This window comes from Syngnathus acus, chromosome 23, assembly GCF_901709675.1.
Source record: "Syngnathus acus chromosome 23, fSynAcu1.2, whole genome shotgun sequence".
NCBI classification, from domain to species: domain Eukaryota; kingdom Metazoa; phylum Chordata; class Actinopteri; order Syngnathiformes; family Syngnathidae; genus Syngnathus; species Syngnathus acus.
Window position 1 is genome coordinate 2,230,483 of NC_051107.1, and position 17,121 is coordinate 2,247,603.

The 17,121-nt window shown below is 43.4% G+C and overlaps 2 protein-coding genes across 7 annotated transcripts in view; both read left to right on the forward strand.

Annotated features, from left to right (window-relative positions):
• Window positions 1-12,321, forward strand: part of cacna1c (calcium channel, voltage-dependent, L type, alpha 1C subunit) — a 79,843-nt gene extending 67,522 nt beyond the window's left edge. For 4 of the 6 annotated variants that reach the window (XM_037242683.1, XM_037242684.1, XM_037242686.1 and 1 more), the window contains 20 exons: window positions 909-980; window positions 2,078-2,215; window positions 2,395-2,460; window positions 2,563-2,654; window positions 2,899-3,061; window positions 3,137-3,264; window positions 3,339-3,435; window positions 3,507-3,609; window positions 3,678-3,779; window positions 3,858-3,985; window positions 4,046-4,186; window positions 5,078-5,442; window positions 5,537-5,563; window positions 5,962-6,090; window positions 6,157-6,284; window positions 6,356-6,453; window positions 6,517-6,613; window positions 6,679-6,787; window positions 6,902-7,064; window positions 7,127-12,321. In XM_037242683.1, the coding sequence (XP_037098578.1) occupies window positions 909-980; window positions 2,078-2,215; window positions 2,395-2,460; window positions 2,563-2,654; window positions 2,899-3,061; window positions 3,137-3,264; window positions 3,339-3,435; window positions 3,507-3,609; window positions 3,678-3,779; window positions 3,858-3,985; window positions 4,046-4,186; window positions 5,078-5,442; window positions 5,537-5,563; window positions 5,962-6,090; window positions 6,157-6,284; window positions 6,356-6,453; window positions 6,517-6,613; window positions 6,679-6,787; window positions 6,902-7,064; window positions 7,127-7,597 (2,817 nt within the window). In that variant the 3' untranslated portion in view covers window positions 7,598-12,321. The remainder of the gene's footprint in view (window positions 1-908; window positions 981-2,077; window positions 2,216-2,394; window positions 2,461-2,562; window positions 2,655-2,898; window positions 3,062-3,136; window positions 3,265-3,338; window positions 3,436-3,506; window positions 3,610-3,677; window positions 3,780-3,857; window positions 3,986-4,045; window positions 4,187-5,077; window positions 5,443-5,536; window positions 5,564-5,961; window positions 6,091-6,156; window positions 6,285-6,355; window positions 6,454-6,516; window positions 6,614-6,678; window positions 6,788-6,901; window positions 7,065-7,126) is intronic. The other 2 variants (XM_037242687.1, XM_037242688.1) reach the window with 1 other exon arrangement.
• Window positions 12,322-13,029: 708 nt separating this feature from the next.
• tspan33a (tetraspanin 33a) lies at window positions 13,030-16,923 on the forward strand. Its single transcript, XM_037243721.1, has 8 exons — window positions 13,030-13,255; window positions 15,058-15,115; window positions 15,179-15,306; window positions 15,374-15,448; window positions 15,654-15,749; window positions 15,824-15,952; window positions 16,013-16,171; window positions 16,250-16,923. The coding sequence occupies exons 1-8, from the start codon at window positions 13,148-13,150 to the stop codon at window positions 16,349-16,351; spliced, it is 855 nt and encodes a 284-aa protein (XP_037099616.1). The 5' UTR covers window positions 13,030-13,147; the 3' UTR covers window positions 16,352-16,923.
• The last annotated feature ends 198 nt before the right edge of the window (window positions 16,924-17,121 follow it).

Here is a 17,121-nt window from a genome sequence, read left to right on the forward strand (position 1 = left end):
TCGCACACAATCAAACACGACACACACCCCTCTTACCGGCAGATGGTATAATCCTACCATTTTGAAGTGAGGTGGCCCGGTTACAATGAGTCACCTTTCTTCCAGGAGAAGCTTTTGGAGGGTAACGTTGCGCAAGATCGCTCGATCCGTCGCTCCGAGCTTGTTTAAAATGTCGCTTACTGGAGGGCGGGGCTTACATCTTTGTGCTTAAATGTGAATGTGAGATTGGGGCGCCTATTTGACTCGAAAGGATTGTTTGGAGCTCAAATGAGGCCTCGAATAGCACATCGGGTGTTTTCCAATTGTCTGCCCATACGGTAAACACAGCTTGAACGTTCCGTAGCGGCATCTTCTGCTATTGCATCGTAGCTCCAGCTGGCAGCAAGATAAACAGATAGTTCCAGAGGCAGCCTTCCATCTATCACCGTGCACATAAAGCCACGGGCACCTGCACATAAATGTTGCAGACACATCATCGGCTCCTTCGCCTTTCTCTCCATGCTGGCCCGGGCCATTATTCATTATTTCAGCCCCGAAGCGTTAAACAGACTTTTCCAATATCCTACAGTCCCAACATGGTTCAAGCTAGCCTTATGCCACCCATCTATACGCTGTAATATCTTCTGAATTGTCCCTCCTGGCCCAGATGAAAATATTTTTTAATAATAATCCATCCACTTCCTGCTTGGGACGGCAAGTAAAACTCCTCAAGTATGACATCTAGCTCATGAGCAGCTGAGATAATTTTTTTTAGTAAGAATGGACGGCAAAAAAAAAACAATTGTAGGGAGAGGGGACTTTTTTGTCCCAAAATAAATTGTATTACCTCCAAATATTTGAAGACAACTGGACGACTCACAAGGCGCCGCCGCCGCTCTGTTGCTGATCTTTGTTGCCTTTCCTTAAAGCCAGCTGACTCCTCCTCGTCCTCTTCGTCTTCCTCCTCTTCCTCCTCTCACCCCCCTGTGGTAAGACCAACGGTACGCTCCGACGGTAACCTCCGGCGTCGATCCGTCCCGCCGTCCTCCGCATGACCCCCACCGCCGCCACACTGCTGATATTCCATCGTTGTGTGTGGGTCCAATGCGCTGGAGTTGCGTGACTTTTGCAAGTGGCGTGGTTGTTGTTGCCATGGCGCTCGCTGACTCCCCCCCGCCCCCCCCGGTGCTTCGTCATCAGTGCAAACCATCACGCTGTCACACTATTTGATGTGCCCGGGTCTCCTTTTGTCTTTCTAAACTTGATGTCAACTCAGCTTCCTGCCCCACGCTCTCTTTGATTCAATGGGCTGGGTTTTTTTGGGGGGTACACTGTGCGGCAGAGAACTGAGCCAAATCTGTTCCAAAACTTTTACACACCACAGAATTGATGATGTCGTTTTGATAAAGTGGCAACAAACAGACGTGTCCAGATGTTACATCACATGTTCATGTTGCTTTTGTTCTTTCGTCGCTAAGAAGAAACAGTACCATAAATAAATAAATGCGTATTAGAATAGCACTCAACACGATGAATATTTTGAATTTTTTATCATTGACTGCTGGCATACAAAAGAAAGCCGCCGCTAAAAAACCTCCTCAACTGCCAAATTTCCACCTTGAAATAAAAGTCTAAAAATAACTCATGAGGGTCAGTCACAAGAGGTTTTGTCAGTAAAAGCAAACCACTAGAAAGGGGTGAGAATGAGATTTGCCAAGCGTGATGATGGGAATTTATACCAGGAGATATAATATCTTAATCTACGTGAAGCTCCCCAGTTGTTCCCGCACACCAGGAGTGATTTATTTGAACCTCCCTGCAGGCAGAGATTTCTGACGCTTCCGAATTGTTCCGGGCGATTTATGGACCTGCTAGTTTTAAAAATAATCTCTACGGACATCTATTAAAACACGTACAATGGCGCGGCCGTGATGTTTTTTAGGCAAAACAACCAAAATCTAGTAGACGTGAGATTCTGTTTGTTGCCTCGTGAATTCCTCAAACAGACGAAACCTCAATTTTTGTCATCTGAAAGTTTTCCATACTAACTTGGGCATGTGTGCATGTGTGTGCGAATAATGTCAATAACGTCAAAAAGGGCCTGCAAAACTCGGAAGAGAACGCTCGGATCTCCATCACCTTCTTCCGGCTCTTCCGTGTGATGCGTCTGGTGAAACTGCTCTCCCGTGGGGAAGGGATTCGGACCTTGCTGTGGACATTCATCAAGTCCTTCCAGGTGACTCAACTCAAAGGCTCGATCCAATTCAAGTAATTCAGGAAATGATTTCCTCCAGACAGGACAGAAAAAACCTGAATGAAAAAGCTGAAGCCAAAACAGCAGGGGCCCCATAGTTGACCCCTGTGGCACACCAAAATGGAATGTAACAGTAAATGTGATCCGTTTCTCTTCTCCAGGCTCTACCTTACGTCGCCCTGCTGATCGTAATGCTGTTTTTCATTTACGCCGTCATCGGCATGCAGGTAAAACCGCCTCCTGCCTCGTCTCCCTGTTGTATTTAATTGGCCTTTCCTAATTGACCAAAGAGACTCGCGTGTTTTCCTCCCCCGCCGCTTCTCGTGCAGATGTTTGGCAAGATAGCGCTGCAGGACCACACGCAGATCAACAGGAACAACAATTTCCAGACGTTCCCCCAGGCAGTGCTGCTGCTCTTCAGGTGAGGGAGATTTCAACGCTCCTTATCGTCTCCTTCGACACGCTCGGCGCCCTCTCTGAGCTTCTTTTTCCTAAAATAAGCTTCACTCGTGGATTTTCTTTTTTCGGGTTAATTAAAATATACGCTAATGTCAAAAAAGGTATTTTAAAAGTGTGTTACACATGGCAGCGTGTAACAATTTGAAGCTCCAGCTGTGCTGGAACATTGGTTGGAAAAAGAAGTGAAAACAAAGCATGTCGGGCAGATGTGCGACAGGCGAAGCGTGGCAAGAGATCATGCTGGCGTGCTCGCCCTACCGCCCATGCGAGAAAGGATCCTCCAATGAGAACATCACCATCCAGGAGGACTGCGGGAGCCAGTTTGCTATCATCTACTTTGTCAGCTTCTACATGCTCTGTGCCTTTCTGGTGAGCACCAAGTCTAAACCCGCCCAAAATTAAATTTGGTGATTTGAAAGAATTTAGACGGAATCTTTTCTGTAGATCATTAATCTCTTCGTGGCTGTCATCATGGATAACTTTGACTACCTGACGCGGGATTGGTCCATCCTGGGGCCGCATCATCTCGACGAGTTCAAGAGGATCTGGGCTGAGTACGACCCGGAAGCTAAGTGAGTTAGCGTAGCGACGCCGTAAACGGATAACGAGCGGTGTGCAAAAATCATTCACGTGTTTTGTTTTTCAGGGGGAGGATCAAGCACCTGGATGTGGTGACTCTCCTCCGAAGAATCCAGCCACCGCTCGGCTTCGGGAAGCTCTGTCCTCATCGGGTCGCTTGCAAGGTTTGCACGCCGGTTTGTACTTTAGCTGATTCCAGAAGATCATCTAGCATTGTGTTTATGTTTGTATGTAGCGTCTGGTATCCATGAACATGCCTCTAAACAGCGACGGAACCGTCATGTTCAACGCGACGCTGTTTGCACTCGTCAGAACCGCACTGAGGATCAAGACAGAAGGTACAGCGCACATAATTAGACTCACTTTTCATGCATGCAAGTTGTTTATGTTCTGTGCGTGTTTTTAGGGAATCTGGAGCAAGCCAATGAGGAACTGAGGGCCATCGTAAAGAAGATCTGGAAGCGAACCAGCATGAAACTTCTGGATCAAGTGGTGCCCCCTGCTGGCGGTGTGTAGTATTGCATTTTGGAAAATCCCCGATTTACAAGCAGGAATGTAACGTTCAAAATGTTTTTTGTCGACTCAGACGACGAGGTGACCGTCGGAAAGTTCTACGCCACCTTCCTCATTCAGGAATACTTCCGCAAGTTCAAGAAGAGGAAAGAACAAGGTCTGGTGGCCAAAGTGGCGCCCAAAACTGCCCTCTCTCTGCAGGTAAGCGCACAAACTTGTAATTTGCATTTCTGCATCACAAACATTTCGCGGTACGTTTAGGCGGGCCTGCGGACGTTACATGACATCGGTCCGGAGATCAGGAGGGCCATCTCTGGAGACCTCACGGTGGAGGAGGAGGTAGACAAAGACCCCAAGGAGCCCGTGTCAGCCGCATCCGAGGACGATATCTTCAGGGTAAAGGTCGGCTACACACACTTTCACTTACTCATAGAAAGCGAGCAAGCAAGAGAACGATGCTTGGCCTCCAGCTTGAAGCTCTCCATGTAGATATGAATTAATATTCATGCATGTGCTCAAGTACATCAATTCATATTTGGTAAGTTTCCATTCAAGCAGCCTCCCATTGGTGTCATCATTTCCAGGGCCCGATTGATATTTTAAAACTGGCTGATTTTTGCCGATTTTTCTTTCCTATTAAGGGAGTAAAAAAAGTTTGAATATTCAATATAATTTTTTTAATTAATATTTTTTTATTGTTTTTGCCGATTTTTCTTTCCTAATTATTAAGAGAGCAAAAAAGAATTAAAAATATTCAATATAGTTTCTTAATTAATCAGAATTTTTTTAAATTCATTTTTTCCCCGATTTTTCTTTCCTAAGTATTTAGGGAGCAAAAAAGAATTGAAAATATTCAATATAGTTTTTTAATTAATCTTTTTTTTTTTTTTTAAATGAATGATTCTTGCCGATTTTTCTTTCCCACGTATTAAGGGAGCAAAAAATAAGTTAAAATATTCAATATAGTTTTTTTTTTATTAATCGCTTATCAGAATTTTATTTTGCCAAATATCGGAGTTTGCATCGGCCTCAAGAAATCCATATCAGTTGGGCCCGGATCATTTCCACATAAACCGCCATGCTAATTTGTTGGGAGCAGTTTTACCCCCAAAAAAAATATTTTTTTATTTATTGTAGTTCACAGAAAGGAACGAAATATCTCAAATTATCGAAACTTGAATTGCTGCATTTTGTAAGTTACAACCTGGCTGGAATGAATGTTCCTATTCATATTTTTATTGATAGTGCACCCCACTATTTTTTTCCATTTCTAAATGCCTTTCTGCTCTCCAGCGGTCAGGCGGCTTGTTCGGCAACCACGTCAACTACTACAACCAGAGCGACGGGCGTGCCTCCTTCCCGCAGTCGTTCACCACCCAACGTCCCTTGCACATCAGCCAGAAGGGCTCGCCCTGCGACGTCGAGAGCCCGTCCCACGAGAAGCTCATGGACTCCACCACCTTCACGCCGTCCTCGTACTCGTCGTCGGGCTCCAACGCCAACATCAACAACGCCAACAACACCGGCATGGTGGGCGTGGCCCCGCAAGGCGTGGCCCGCTTCCCCGGCCCGTCCATCAGCACGGTGGACGGCCACACGGGACAACCGCTCACGCCCATCCTGCTGCCCAGATCGGCTTGGTGCTTCCCTCCCAAGAGGTCAGTCATCCGTCAAACCTCGAAGGACGACAATAATCTCTGCTCGGAAACTTTTCATTCCTCTCTTCTTCTCCTTGTGCGCATTGGCAAGCAGGACGTGTTTTTTTGACAACCTCATTCGGTACGTCGCCCAGTGTGCCTTTGCCCGGTCTCATCTGAAAAGGCGCGGATGAGAAAGTGCCATAGCGACGACGGTTGCTATGCACTGCTTGCGTTGCTGGAGCAAAGCTGGGGGATGGAGCGTTTGGTGCACCAAACCTTCCCTATCCAAGGCTTTTGGCGCTGCTCTTTTATGATTTGTCACTCGTGCTTCTGGTGAACTAACCACACGTTTGCTTTGGTGCCCTCAAACCAGTTTTGTAACAATTGGCGGGACATTGAAGTTTTTATTCTCAATATTAGCTTGAACGCTAAGCCTCGCTGCTCCTCCAATTTTTTTTTGGCCTGAGCTTCGACCCGCTTCAAAATTAAACTCTGCTCGTCGGCACGTTTGTGTTCATTCCGCGTCTCGGCCCGCAGCTCCGATTCGAGCGACAGCCGCCTGCCGATCATCCGCAGGGGCGAAGGCTCCACGGAGGAGACGTACGACGAGAGCTATGCCGACGAGAGGGAATTCCACGAGGACGACCACTCGCTCTCCTCCGACATGTACGACTCCAAATTCAGAAGCGTGATGGGGCGCAACATTGTTATCGACAATTTTTTTGGCCTTAGGCTGATATACCGCGATGACACCTGCAAGCAGCTGACTCCCATGGAGGAAGGAGAAGACATGGAGGAGAGAAGAGGAGGTGGAGGCTGGCAATCTCCCAGAAGAGTTTTTCTCTGTCCCACTTCTTTAGGTACAACGCCATTCACTCATTTTATCTCTGTTGCTTTTTTTTTTTGTTTTACCTCCAAGTCCTTTCTTCAGGGCGGAGATCTTCTTTCCATTTAGAGTGTCTGAGGAGACATTCGAGGCCGGACGTCTCTCAGAAGACGGCCGTACCGCTGCACCTCGTCCATCATCAGGTAGAAGTCGTTTTATTCGCTTGGGAGCTTCTTGTGGATTTGCTAACTCGCTCCTCCCTCAAGGCGCTAGCGGTGGCCGGGCTGAGTCCATTGATAAGGAGGAGCCACTCGCCTACCCTCTTCAGCCGGTTGTGCTCCACACCTCCGGCCAGTCCCCCAGGTAGTCCTCCTCGTCGACCTGATCATCAGACTGAGCTGAGTGTTTTTTTTTTTCTCCTTCCGTAGGACAAGGCAGAGACGCCTCGCATCAGTGGGTACCCTCGCTAAGGTTAGAGGGCTCCAACTCTCACGAAAAGCTCAACACCAGCTTGCCCTCAGTCAACTGCGGGCCCTGGTAAGACCAAACAATCGAAGCGACCGAAAAAGCCGTCAGGGTGGACTACACAAGATGTGCACTCAGCAGAGTGACTTCATTGTTGTGAAGACAGGAGTTGTTTGTCTTTTGCAGGTATAGCGACAGTAATGGGAACAGTCGGGTACCTAGCCCCGCCTCCGGTATGCCGGCGACCAATCAGAGAGCACCGCGGCCGGTGTCGCTCACGGTGCCCTCGTTATCGAGGCACGAATCTAGCTCGCTGTCGCACGGCAGCGCCGGAAGTCTGGTGGAGGCGGTAAGTGTGTGTTTAAGTGCAGCCCCCTACCAATTTATTGACCTCTGACTTAACCTTTTCAGGTGCTAATATCAGAAGGCTTGGGCCAGTTCGCGCAGGACCCTTCCTTCATCGAGGCCACAAAGGCCGAGCTGGCCGACGCCTGCGACATGACCATCGAGGAGATGGAGCACGCGGCCAGCAACATCCTCAACGGCAACACCTCCGTCGCCGCCACTGCCTCGGACGCCGCCGCCGCGCCCGCCGCCTCCCAGCACAGCCCCAACGGCAACCTCCTGCCCTTCCTCAGGGACAGGGACCACGGAGGGGAGGACGGCGGAGAGGCGGGCGGGAACCGAGGCTCCGTCCACGGGCCGTCCTCTGTAGAAGAGCGACAAGAGCTCCTGGCGGAAGAGCGGGAACAGGAAGAGGAGGAGGAGGAGGAGGAGGACGTCGGGGGGAGGGAGGAAGGACCCCACCGAAGCTCCTCGGTGATGTCGAGGACCAGCGTGCTGCTGGAGGATGAGGACATGGAGTGTGTGACAAGTTTGTAGGGGCTCCGCCGGACGTCTCACGATTGGTGGCTATGTTAGTCCCCGCCCCCTTCACACACACACGCCTCTATTGCGCCAGAGGAAGCGGCTCCGAACAATGTCGGCCAAGACGCGTCACAAATGCTTTGTACGTCTGAATGTTTGTAGTAAAGTATATCACACTATACTCTATATTATCAGAGTGTGCGCTTGTGTGCGCGTGTTTTTCCCCCCTCTTTGTACGCACATGCGTGTGAGAGTGCGTGTCTCTAAAGTGCCTCACAGTTTTCTCACGTCCTCAAAGTGACGAGCAAAGACGGCCAGGGGAAGGCAAAGATCCGTCAACGGAGCTCCTCCTCCTCCTCGGTTCACTCGGGATGAAGCGCTGTATTGTCAAAAATAATAATCATCATTTCAAAAGCGCCCTCCTCTTCCAAAGGAACGCCCCCCCCCCCCTCACACCGGGGGATGGACCAACAGTCACCAAAATGGCCGACAGACTGGCTTCTTTTTTTGTCACTTCCTGCTCCCAAACAGAAAACGTGACGAGCAGAGACGTGAGCAGCCTTTTTTTTTTTTATTTCACCTCATACCTCACCATCCTTCCCTCCTTTCGCCATACCGCCATTTTCTTTCGGCGAGGAGTTGGACAGGACTCCGGCCTCAACTCTGTGTTGCCCGCCATTTTGTTTTCCTCCTCATGCTGTCTAATTTATCCTTGATTTGTTTGCACAATCGGGGTGCTGGTCTTTCTAAATGTACTTTTAGGAGAATTTTAAGCGGTTTTAAGTAACGAAGCAGGGCGTAGGCCTTTTTATTTTGGAGGGTGCGTGTCTGCGTTCGTACGATCGCGTGTGTACGTGCGTGTAAAGACAAGTGTTCTTTCTCTCAATCAGTATGCACCTTTTACAGATTGTATCTATTTATTTATTTATTTTTTTCCCAAAAGAAAAAAAAAAGATGTGAGTGTGTGTGCGTTCTTTGAGTGGCTACATATGTACGCTTCAATGAAAAAGATTTTTAAGCCTAAACAGTAATTTAAGGTAGCATTACAAGGGTGTGTGTGTGTGTGTGCGTGTGTGTATGTGTGTGTGTGAGACAGGGTTACCACAGACAGGCATGCTTCCAAAGTGTTTCAAGGTTCGGACTTTTCACATTTTAATCGTCACGGGTTTTGGGGGTTTTCTGTTCTGAGATAGATTTTCTTTTTTTTTTTATTTATGTGCTGAAAAAAAAAGTCATGAATGCAGTGAAAGGGCCGTAACACACTGTTATCATTGTTTTTCTTTTCAAATGAACTCTTAGGGCTGAGTTTAAAGATGCTGCAAGAATTTTAAAATCCATCTTCGAGGAAAAACATGCTTCCCTTTGTTTTTTTTGGAGGTGGTTTTTATGTGGGCCATGCGGATTTTGTCCATCACAAGTCCGAGTTTGTAGCAAGAAGGCACTGACAGATTTGGAAATGTGGGGAAATATTTTCAATTGCTAATTATAGTTTCAACAAATGTTGTAGCTAGTCCTCTGACGTAGTAGAGGGCAACTGTCTCAAATGTCACTCTATGGGTCTTCCTTTATTTAATTGTTTTTTTGTAAATACTTTCTTGATGGAAAAATAAGTCAATTTTGGTCAGAAATTAGACCAACATGCTATTTGGTTCAATTTAACACAACTTTGAGATGTTTTTTTTTTAATTATTATTAAAACAACCCAAATTTCGGTCAAATCAAAAGGTTGGCTGAAATATATCCAAAAAATGGTTCAGTCCGATGTTTGACCAAAATGTGGTTATTTCTGATTTAGAGTGTATTTTTCATTTTCTATTTCATCCAATTTGGGTTACTTTTAACCAGGCAGTTTTAAGACTAAAAGATAATCCAAGTGTGGGTCATAAAGTAAAAAATATATATAATAATAATGATAATAATAATAATAATTAAAATATATATATATTTTTTTTAAATTTGATTATTTAACCCCAAAAGTAGGGTCAAATGAATAATCTACAAAACAAACCCCAAAATTATTTTTTGTAAAATTTTCTTTCCCAAATTTACATGGGAAAAAAAGTGTAAAGTGACTTTTGGGACAGCTTGTTTTATAAATTTGATATGAGGGCAATGATGCACTGTGGCCCTTATCCATGTGCGTGTGCTGTGACGCCCTGTTGCCTCTGGAGGAGAAAACCACTCAAACCTGGAGACAAAGATCGTATTTGCCACATTTCTCCCAAGACAACACTGCCATGTGTCCCTCTCATAGCAGCTCTTGGCAGAGAATGGATGCAGTATTCACCACCACTCTTGTGAGAATTATGCAAACTTAATGTGAATGTGATGTCACGTGGCTGGAAAGCCGTCGGCTATTTTGGATTCCGTTGCTTACTTGCGCTTATTTGCAGTTTTGTTTGAATGCACGATTGGATATTTAAAAGATTTGTTATCTTGAGCGATTTGACTAAAGGCCCCATTGAGAATTCCTCAGATGTGACCCTGAATAACCCTGTCTGGTAACAGCAAGATATGCAATAACTTTGTCTGTACGCTTCCCCCCTGGCATGTTTTGTACCCCCCCCCCCCCCTCCCATGCCAGAGAAACCTAACATACTTGAAATCAGGTGAGATGCAGTGTAGTATTCTTGACGTGTTTATTGACCTGAAATTAGTTTTTTGCTCTTTTGTTGTTGTTGTTGTTGTTCTTGCAGTCTGGGAGCCTGATGAACGGTTGATTAATTTCTCTGGTCGATGCGAGTGATTGGCAGGTGTCGCCATGACAACATCAGAGTAGGTGATGAACGATTTTGAAAAATCCTATAACGATTAAGCGATTATTTTTTTCAATCCGATGTTTTATTTTACAAGCAGTTAATTAATCCGGATTACAGTAAACAGTACTAGATTTGTTATACAAATGTAAATTAACGTCATTTTAATTCGATTAATCGTTCAACCCGACTGCTTGTACATGCAGTAAATGATATTAAAGGAAAGGATAATTTTTGCATATCTTGAAGAGGACAGCAGGGTTTTTCTGTTTTATTCTCCGAAGAAGGGCTGCCCCCAATTCAATGTCGAGCTCATTTAAAGCCCCCTCTGACCCCGGCATATATTAAAAAGTGATCCTTTGAGATTATTCATAAAGAAAAGTGACTCATTTATTAATTTTGATATTTCCCAGAGGCATCGTTGAGATTAAGAAAGCTCATAGGCGGGGGAAAAAAAGATGTTTTAAGGTTTAGAAAATGACAAGACAAATGTAACCAATCAATTTCACAGTCTTCAGTGGTGCCTTGAGATAAGAGTGGCTTGATAGCAAATGAAGTTTGTATCTCAAGGTATACCAATGATATAGAGGAGTTTAAAATTCATATTGCCTCACCATAGGCGGACGATTGTATATTTTTCTACAAATATATAATCAAGAGAATGTTATGGAAGTAGAGGTCAAGAATGTATTTATGGCCTACTGACTGTAGTGTCAGCATGAATTTATCGGACCATCCCACTTGAGATATATTACGGAAATTTTTCTCACTGAAATATATTTGTTTCGTTTCAAAGAGAAAAGCCCAAAAAGCCTTTTTTTTTTTTTTTGCATGGCCTCCAATCAATTTCAACCCAGAATGAAGAGCAGGTGTACAGATATTTTATGGGAAAGTATATTCTAGAATGCTAGTTTACATAGCGACTTTATTCTATTTTAGATATCAAATGGAGAAATACTTTATGCGTGGATGACAAGAGATGACGGAGATGGACAGTGCAATTGATAGTTCGCAGGCTTTGAGTTGTTATACCCTGATAAGTTTCCTTTCTCACAGCGAGTTTTGAAAGTGCATGTGCAAAAACTGAAGTGACCAAAGCAAAAGGATTGATATTCAAAAGTCAACCCAGGTGAATAGTAACAGTGGTTACGAAGTTGAAGCAACTGAGGCTTTATTCGTCTTATTTATTTGCTGTTAATGAAAACGAAATACCTGGCGTGGGAAATTTGATTCAAGACACATGCGAGTCAACTTTTTAGCTCACAAAGATTCACGCGAGCATGTCTGTATACGGGTGTGTGCTTGTGTGTGCAGCTTTAATGAGCCTTTTATTTTGCTGACAGAAATGAGTCGAAAAACTCTCTCGCAGGGTTGGTTGTTTTTGTCTTCTTCACAGCTGGGAATTATGCCGAGAGGCGTTCAAAGACCAACTGTAGTGTTTGGATGACATCACTATATTTTACTGTCAAAATGAGTGTTTAACGGGTGGCAGTGTAGGGATGACAAGCCACACCCCTTCGGTTGCGTGAGGGCTTTTTATTGGCCCCATCACTTGGTCGCCTTGGTTACGGCTGCATGGTCTAACACTCTTTCTTCTTTTTCTAAGTTGTTTCTTTTATTTCATTTTAGACTCTAGAAAAGGGAAATAATATACAAATTAAATCTGAATATTAATTCAATCACTTTTCTACTCCTATTTTCCAAAAAAAAGTGACACTGAAAAAAAACCAAGAAAAAAAAGTGGATTTGTAAATAAGTCGTGTACAGTTTGTATCTGTAAGTCGTCAGTCTGTCATTGGTGACAGAGTCTGTCTTGCTTATAACGCACGCTACCAGTAAATAAAAAATATAAAAAGGAAAAAGTATATTTAGACTGTATGGTCCCTTGAAAGCAAGTTTTAAATTAATATCTGATGTATATTCCTGTAACATTGCATTTTTATCTGAGGAATGATGTTATTAAAAAATTGCAAATAAATTGCATTTCCTACAATCGTCTTTTTCATCTTTCATCTTTATATTATATATTGTATTTGATTTTAATTCTACTATAGAAATGCCAAAATAGCCTGATTTACTTATTTGTTGTCTGGAAAGAGTCAGTTAAAGAGAAATAATTGTTCGATTTTCGCTTTTTATTTCTAAAACGAAAACAGAATATGGCACGAGACACACATCGAAAATCGGCTCGTAATTTAAGGAAAAGCAGTTCGGAAGTTGAATGATTAAATATTTGTTTTGGATTCCCGGAAGTTATCATTGGCAGCATTTCTCATATTGACCAGGAGATGGCGACGTTTTTCAAAGCGTGAAGTCCACCTGGAGTCGGCGTTTACATTTCGTCTCTTGACCTTTTCTCAGTGTTTGTATGTTGCAAGTTACTAATCACTAACCTGACAGATCTTGAATTGTGTGTTTCTGTGTTTTTAAATGTTATTTTTCTGACTCAAGCACACAAGAAGACACGCGTATTTAAGTATTTTATTCATGATCACCAATAAAGCAAAGTAACATTTGACTCTTTGTCACGTGTCACATAAACAGAGCAGAGTTAAAATAGGAAAACAATACGATAAAATAAAGTACGATAAAATATCAAATAAAAAAATTAGAAGATGATCCCCCGTGAGAGGCGGGATACACAAGACTCTGGAGACCCGCCCCCTCGGTGTCAGAGGTTGAGATTTTCCCAGCAGATGTGTGTGTGACAGAGAAAGAGTGTGTGTGTCCCACCAGGAAGCAAAAAAACGCTGCACAAACCTTCATAGAAGCATTGGCACCCCAAAAAAGCTCATGTTTGCCTGGCAACATGTGTGGGAGCCGTGTAAGAAACTCACCTGGACGTTATGATGAGGACTTCTCCTTTGTCAACCCCGTGGTCAAATATCTGCTCTTCTTTTTTAATTTCATTTTCTGGGTGAGTCTGCTGCAGATTGTACATTGTTTACGGATTTAGTGAGTCAAACTTTGACAAAGTGGTCCAACTCAACTCAACACACGTTCGCAAATGTGCAGCAGCTAAAAGTAAATACACGTGTTTTACGTGAAACACCAAAGTCCAAATTCATGTTTGTTCACTTTAAGATTTGGATAACAGATTAAACGGGAAGGTGCACACAAAAGGAACACAGTCACAGGATTAAAATTTATTTAACGCCCTGTATTAGTGTGCGGCAGCATGTCGTGCATGGGCAAGATGAGAATGCGTAAAAACTTGAAGCGAATCCTGGTGGAATGTGCAGATGTTGTGACATTTGCCCCCGGCACGACACGGAAATTGACTGTCAGGTTTAATTCCCTAACTGTTAAGAAAAGCATCAGCAGACAAACCACAAGTGAGACAGAATATTAATTCTTTTCTCGCGAGGAGTGCAGTACAGATAGCTTACAACAATCTCACTCCACTAAATATCTGTTTGCACTCCTGCTCTTTTTATTTGGATTTGCCCTACCCACAGTGTGAGACAAAAAGCCCCTAAAGGGAAGGGGGAAAGCGTGTGGGCTTTGCCTCGTAAGCTAAAAAAGCGCAAGGTGTTACATACATATATGGCAATATAGGATGAGGAATCAGCAACCACTCCTTGTCTCTACAATAAGAACAGGAAACGTGATGTTTGCTTGTCGTTCCAAAGAGTGCGTAAGGCTGCGGTGAGGCGTGTTGTTTCTCGGAATTGTCTTTGTTTCAATTGTTTCAGTAGATGTCTTCTTCTTGCTGAGTTGTCAGCCGCGTCCTGTCTGACCCCGCCGTAACCTCTCTTCTGTGGTATAACATAGAAACAACAAGGCCAAGCAGCAAGCATATATTGCAGTAATATTGCGGTAAAGCATCAATAAAAGAGAACGCATGATAACATATATATACATTTTTCTAACATTGACATTTAGAAATAGCTAGGTATTGTAGTCGCACATAAAGTACACACCAAATTTGAAAAAATCAGTATTTTGTTTATAAAACAAACTAGAATTATTGTAAACATTTCTTTTGTTTTCATTTTTGTCAGTTAATATCATACATGAGCTTTCGAGTTTATTTTAGATTTTTCTTTTTTTTTTGCAGCAATATAGAAGAAAGAAAGTTGACATTTTATTTGGGAATTGTTGTAAAGAACAATCATACTAAAACTAATACAAACTAGTCTAAACTAAAATGAAGCATTTAAATATACATTTAAAAATATAAATATGTACAGCAACACCAAAGAATAGAATTCAAGAAATTGTGATATAAGAAAAATACAAATTACAGGGTGACACAAAATACCCTCATACAAACACTAATGAAAAATTCCCTCATTCAAACACCAAAGAATCGATTCGCTTGTCAACTACATGATAGAAACAATTTTCTAAGTTTTTAAAAATATTTTTGTGCCACATCGCCACCTCCCCTGTGCAAAATGTTTGCCTCTCAGTCTCAGCAGTAGCAAAACAGTGTTCAGTTTCTTCACACAAAGAGCACCAGTGAGTCACAATGCATTAGTACAGTAACTGGATCCACTTTATTCAAAGTGGACATTCATACTGAATTCAAATAAATAAGGGGCGAGATGAGCATCGGCTGCTGCAGTAAATCAAAATCTGTTGTTCTTCTTGAGTGTTTTCGACAATGGCAACACTCCCAGGACAAGTATGAACATGTGCTCCTCCTCACGTTTTATTTGCTCAGTGAAGTTGTAAAATGCTCCATTGTGATTCCCCTCATCTTTTTTCTTATAGCTCATCGCCATGATCATGATAGCTATCGGGGTGTACGCCCGTGTCGTCAAGCATGCAGGTAATTAAATTCATCAACCAAACCGGTCAAGTCAATTCAACTCATTATCGACTCGTCCCTTAGAGACGGCGTTGGCGTGTTTGACAGTGGACCCGGCCGTGATGCTGCTGGTGATCGGCGTCCTGATGTTTATCATCACTTTCTGCGGTTGCGTGGGCTCGCTGCGGGAGAATATTTGCCTGTTGGAGTTTGTAGGTTGCCAATTTGTGGATGGTCATTTTGTGAAATGGTGGCTCACTTATTTTCTTTCTTTCGCAGTTCTGCATCAGTCTGACGGTCATCTTTCTGCTTCAGTTGGCTGTTGGGGTGCTGGGATTTGTCTTCTCCGATAAGGTAAAAAAAATATTTATTTTGTTTTAATTATATATTATTTGGGCTTACTAAGGAAGGCTTATGTACTGCACATAGCTGTATTATACTGCCCTCTAGTGGTCATGCCACATACACCGGTACTTTTTTTTCTACCAATTTCTGCATTTCTTTTGTTATATTTACATTTTCTTTCAAACCAACTAATAAAGTTTTGTTTTTTCACTAGGCCCGTAACAAAGTGACCCAAATTGTCAACAACGCCATCGTGCACTACAGAGATGACATCGACCTGCAGAACCTCATCGACTTTGGCCAGAAAGAAGTCGGTGACAACCTCACACCTCATCATAAAATATGTTTTTTCAAGTTATTAAAAAAAATATATATATTTTTTAGTTTGGCTGCTGTGGAGCTGTGACCTACACCGATTGGTCCAACAACATGTACTTCAACTGCACTGACATGAACCCAAGTCGGGAACGCTGCTCGGTCCCTTTCTCCTGTTGCATCACCACCAAAGACAAGGTTTCATCTATCCTTCCTCCATTTTTTAGAATGTTCACCAACTAATGTGTGTGTGTACAGGTGATAAACACAATGTGCGGGCAAGGCATTCAGATAGTGGAATACCTTATAGCCGGCAACATCATCTACACCAACGGCTGTATCGATAAAGTGGTGGACTGGATCCATAGTAACCTCTTCCTGTTGGGAGGCATCGCACTGGGGCTGGCCATCCCTCAGGTGGGACTACACACACACACTCACACACACACACACACATGCGCACGCAAAGAGTGAGCTAACAGCCGCCTCTTGCAGCTGGTGGGCATCCTGCTGTCTCAAATCCTCATCAGCCAAATTAAAGACCAGATTGAACTGCAGAACTACAACCTCAAACACAGCGCCGATCCGTGGAGATGACCAATCTTGACCTTTTGACCTCTAACTAACTTGTCATTGTAAATGTACACTGTTAGAAAAAAACCCACTTATTTTGGAAGCTAAAACAATCATTTACCCAACGACAAACCACAGCGCCATCTGCTGGATCTTGCCCCACTTACACGGATATACACTGCTGTTCGCACCATCGCAAATTATTTTCTCTACTTTCATTAGGCTCATGATGCAAACTTATAGAGCAACCACATTTTTCTGCATATGTGTGCATGTTTTTGTGAATTTATTTTATGTTGGTATTTAGCAAGTTTAGAGTGGCAAGCATGTGCACATTGTGTGTTATGTTGGCATCCATGATGCTCCAAAAGGGACCTCAAGTTATTTTTGTAGACTTAATAGAAATAATCTTTAAATGTTACATGAGTGTTTTAAAACTTTTTTAAAGTTTGACTGTGTTTAAAAGTTAGCTATGTGTTACAAAACTGCAAGAATTCAGTGTTGACATGACAACAAAAATGCCTTCTGCAGTGACGGAAAGTCACTAGAAAATCCTGGAACGTTCTTGACTGAATAAACTTGTTTCAGAGTACCGACGTCATGCTGGCTCATTTGAAACATGTAAATGTTGGGTTTGAGAGCTGAAGTGACGCAGAAGAGAGAAAAACAACACAAAACGCCCTCAAACACTCCAGAGAGCCAATCAAAACATTTGCAACGCTATCCAAATATGACGATTGCATGTTTTGCAAAATACTCAATTGCCACTGTCAAGGATTGTGTGTGTGCGTGCG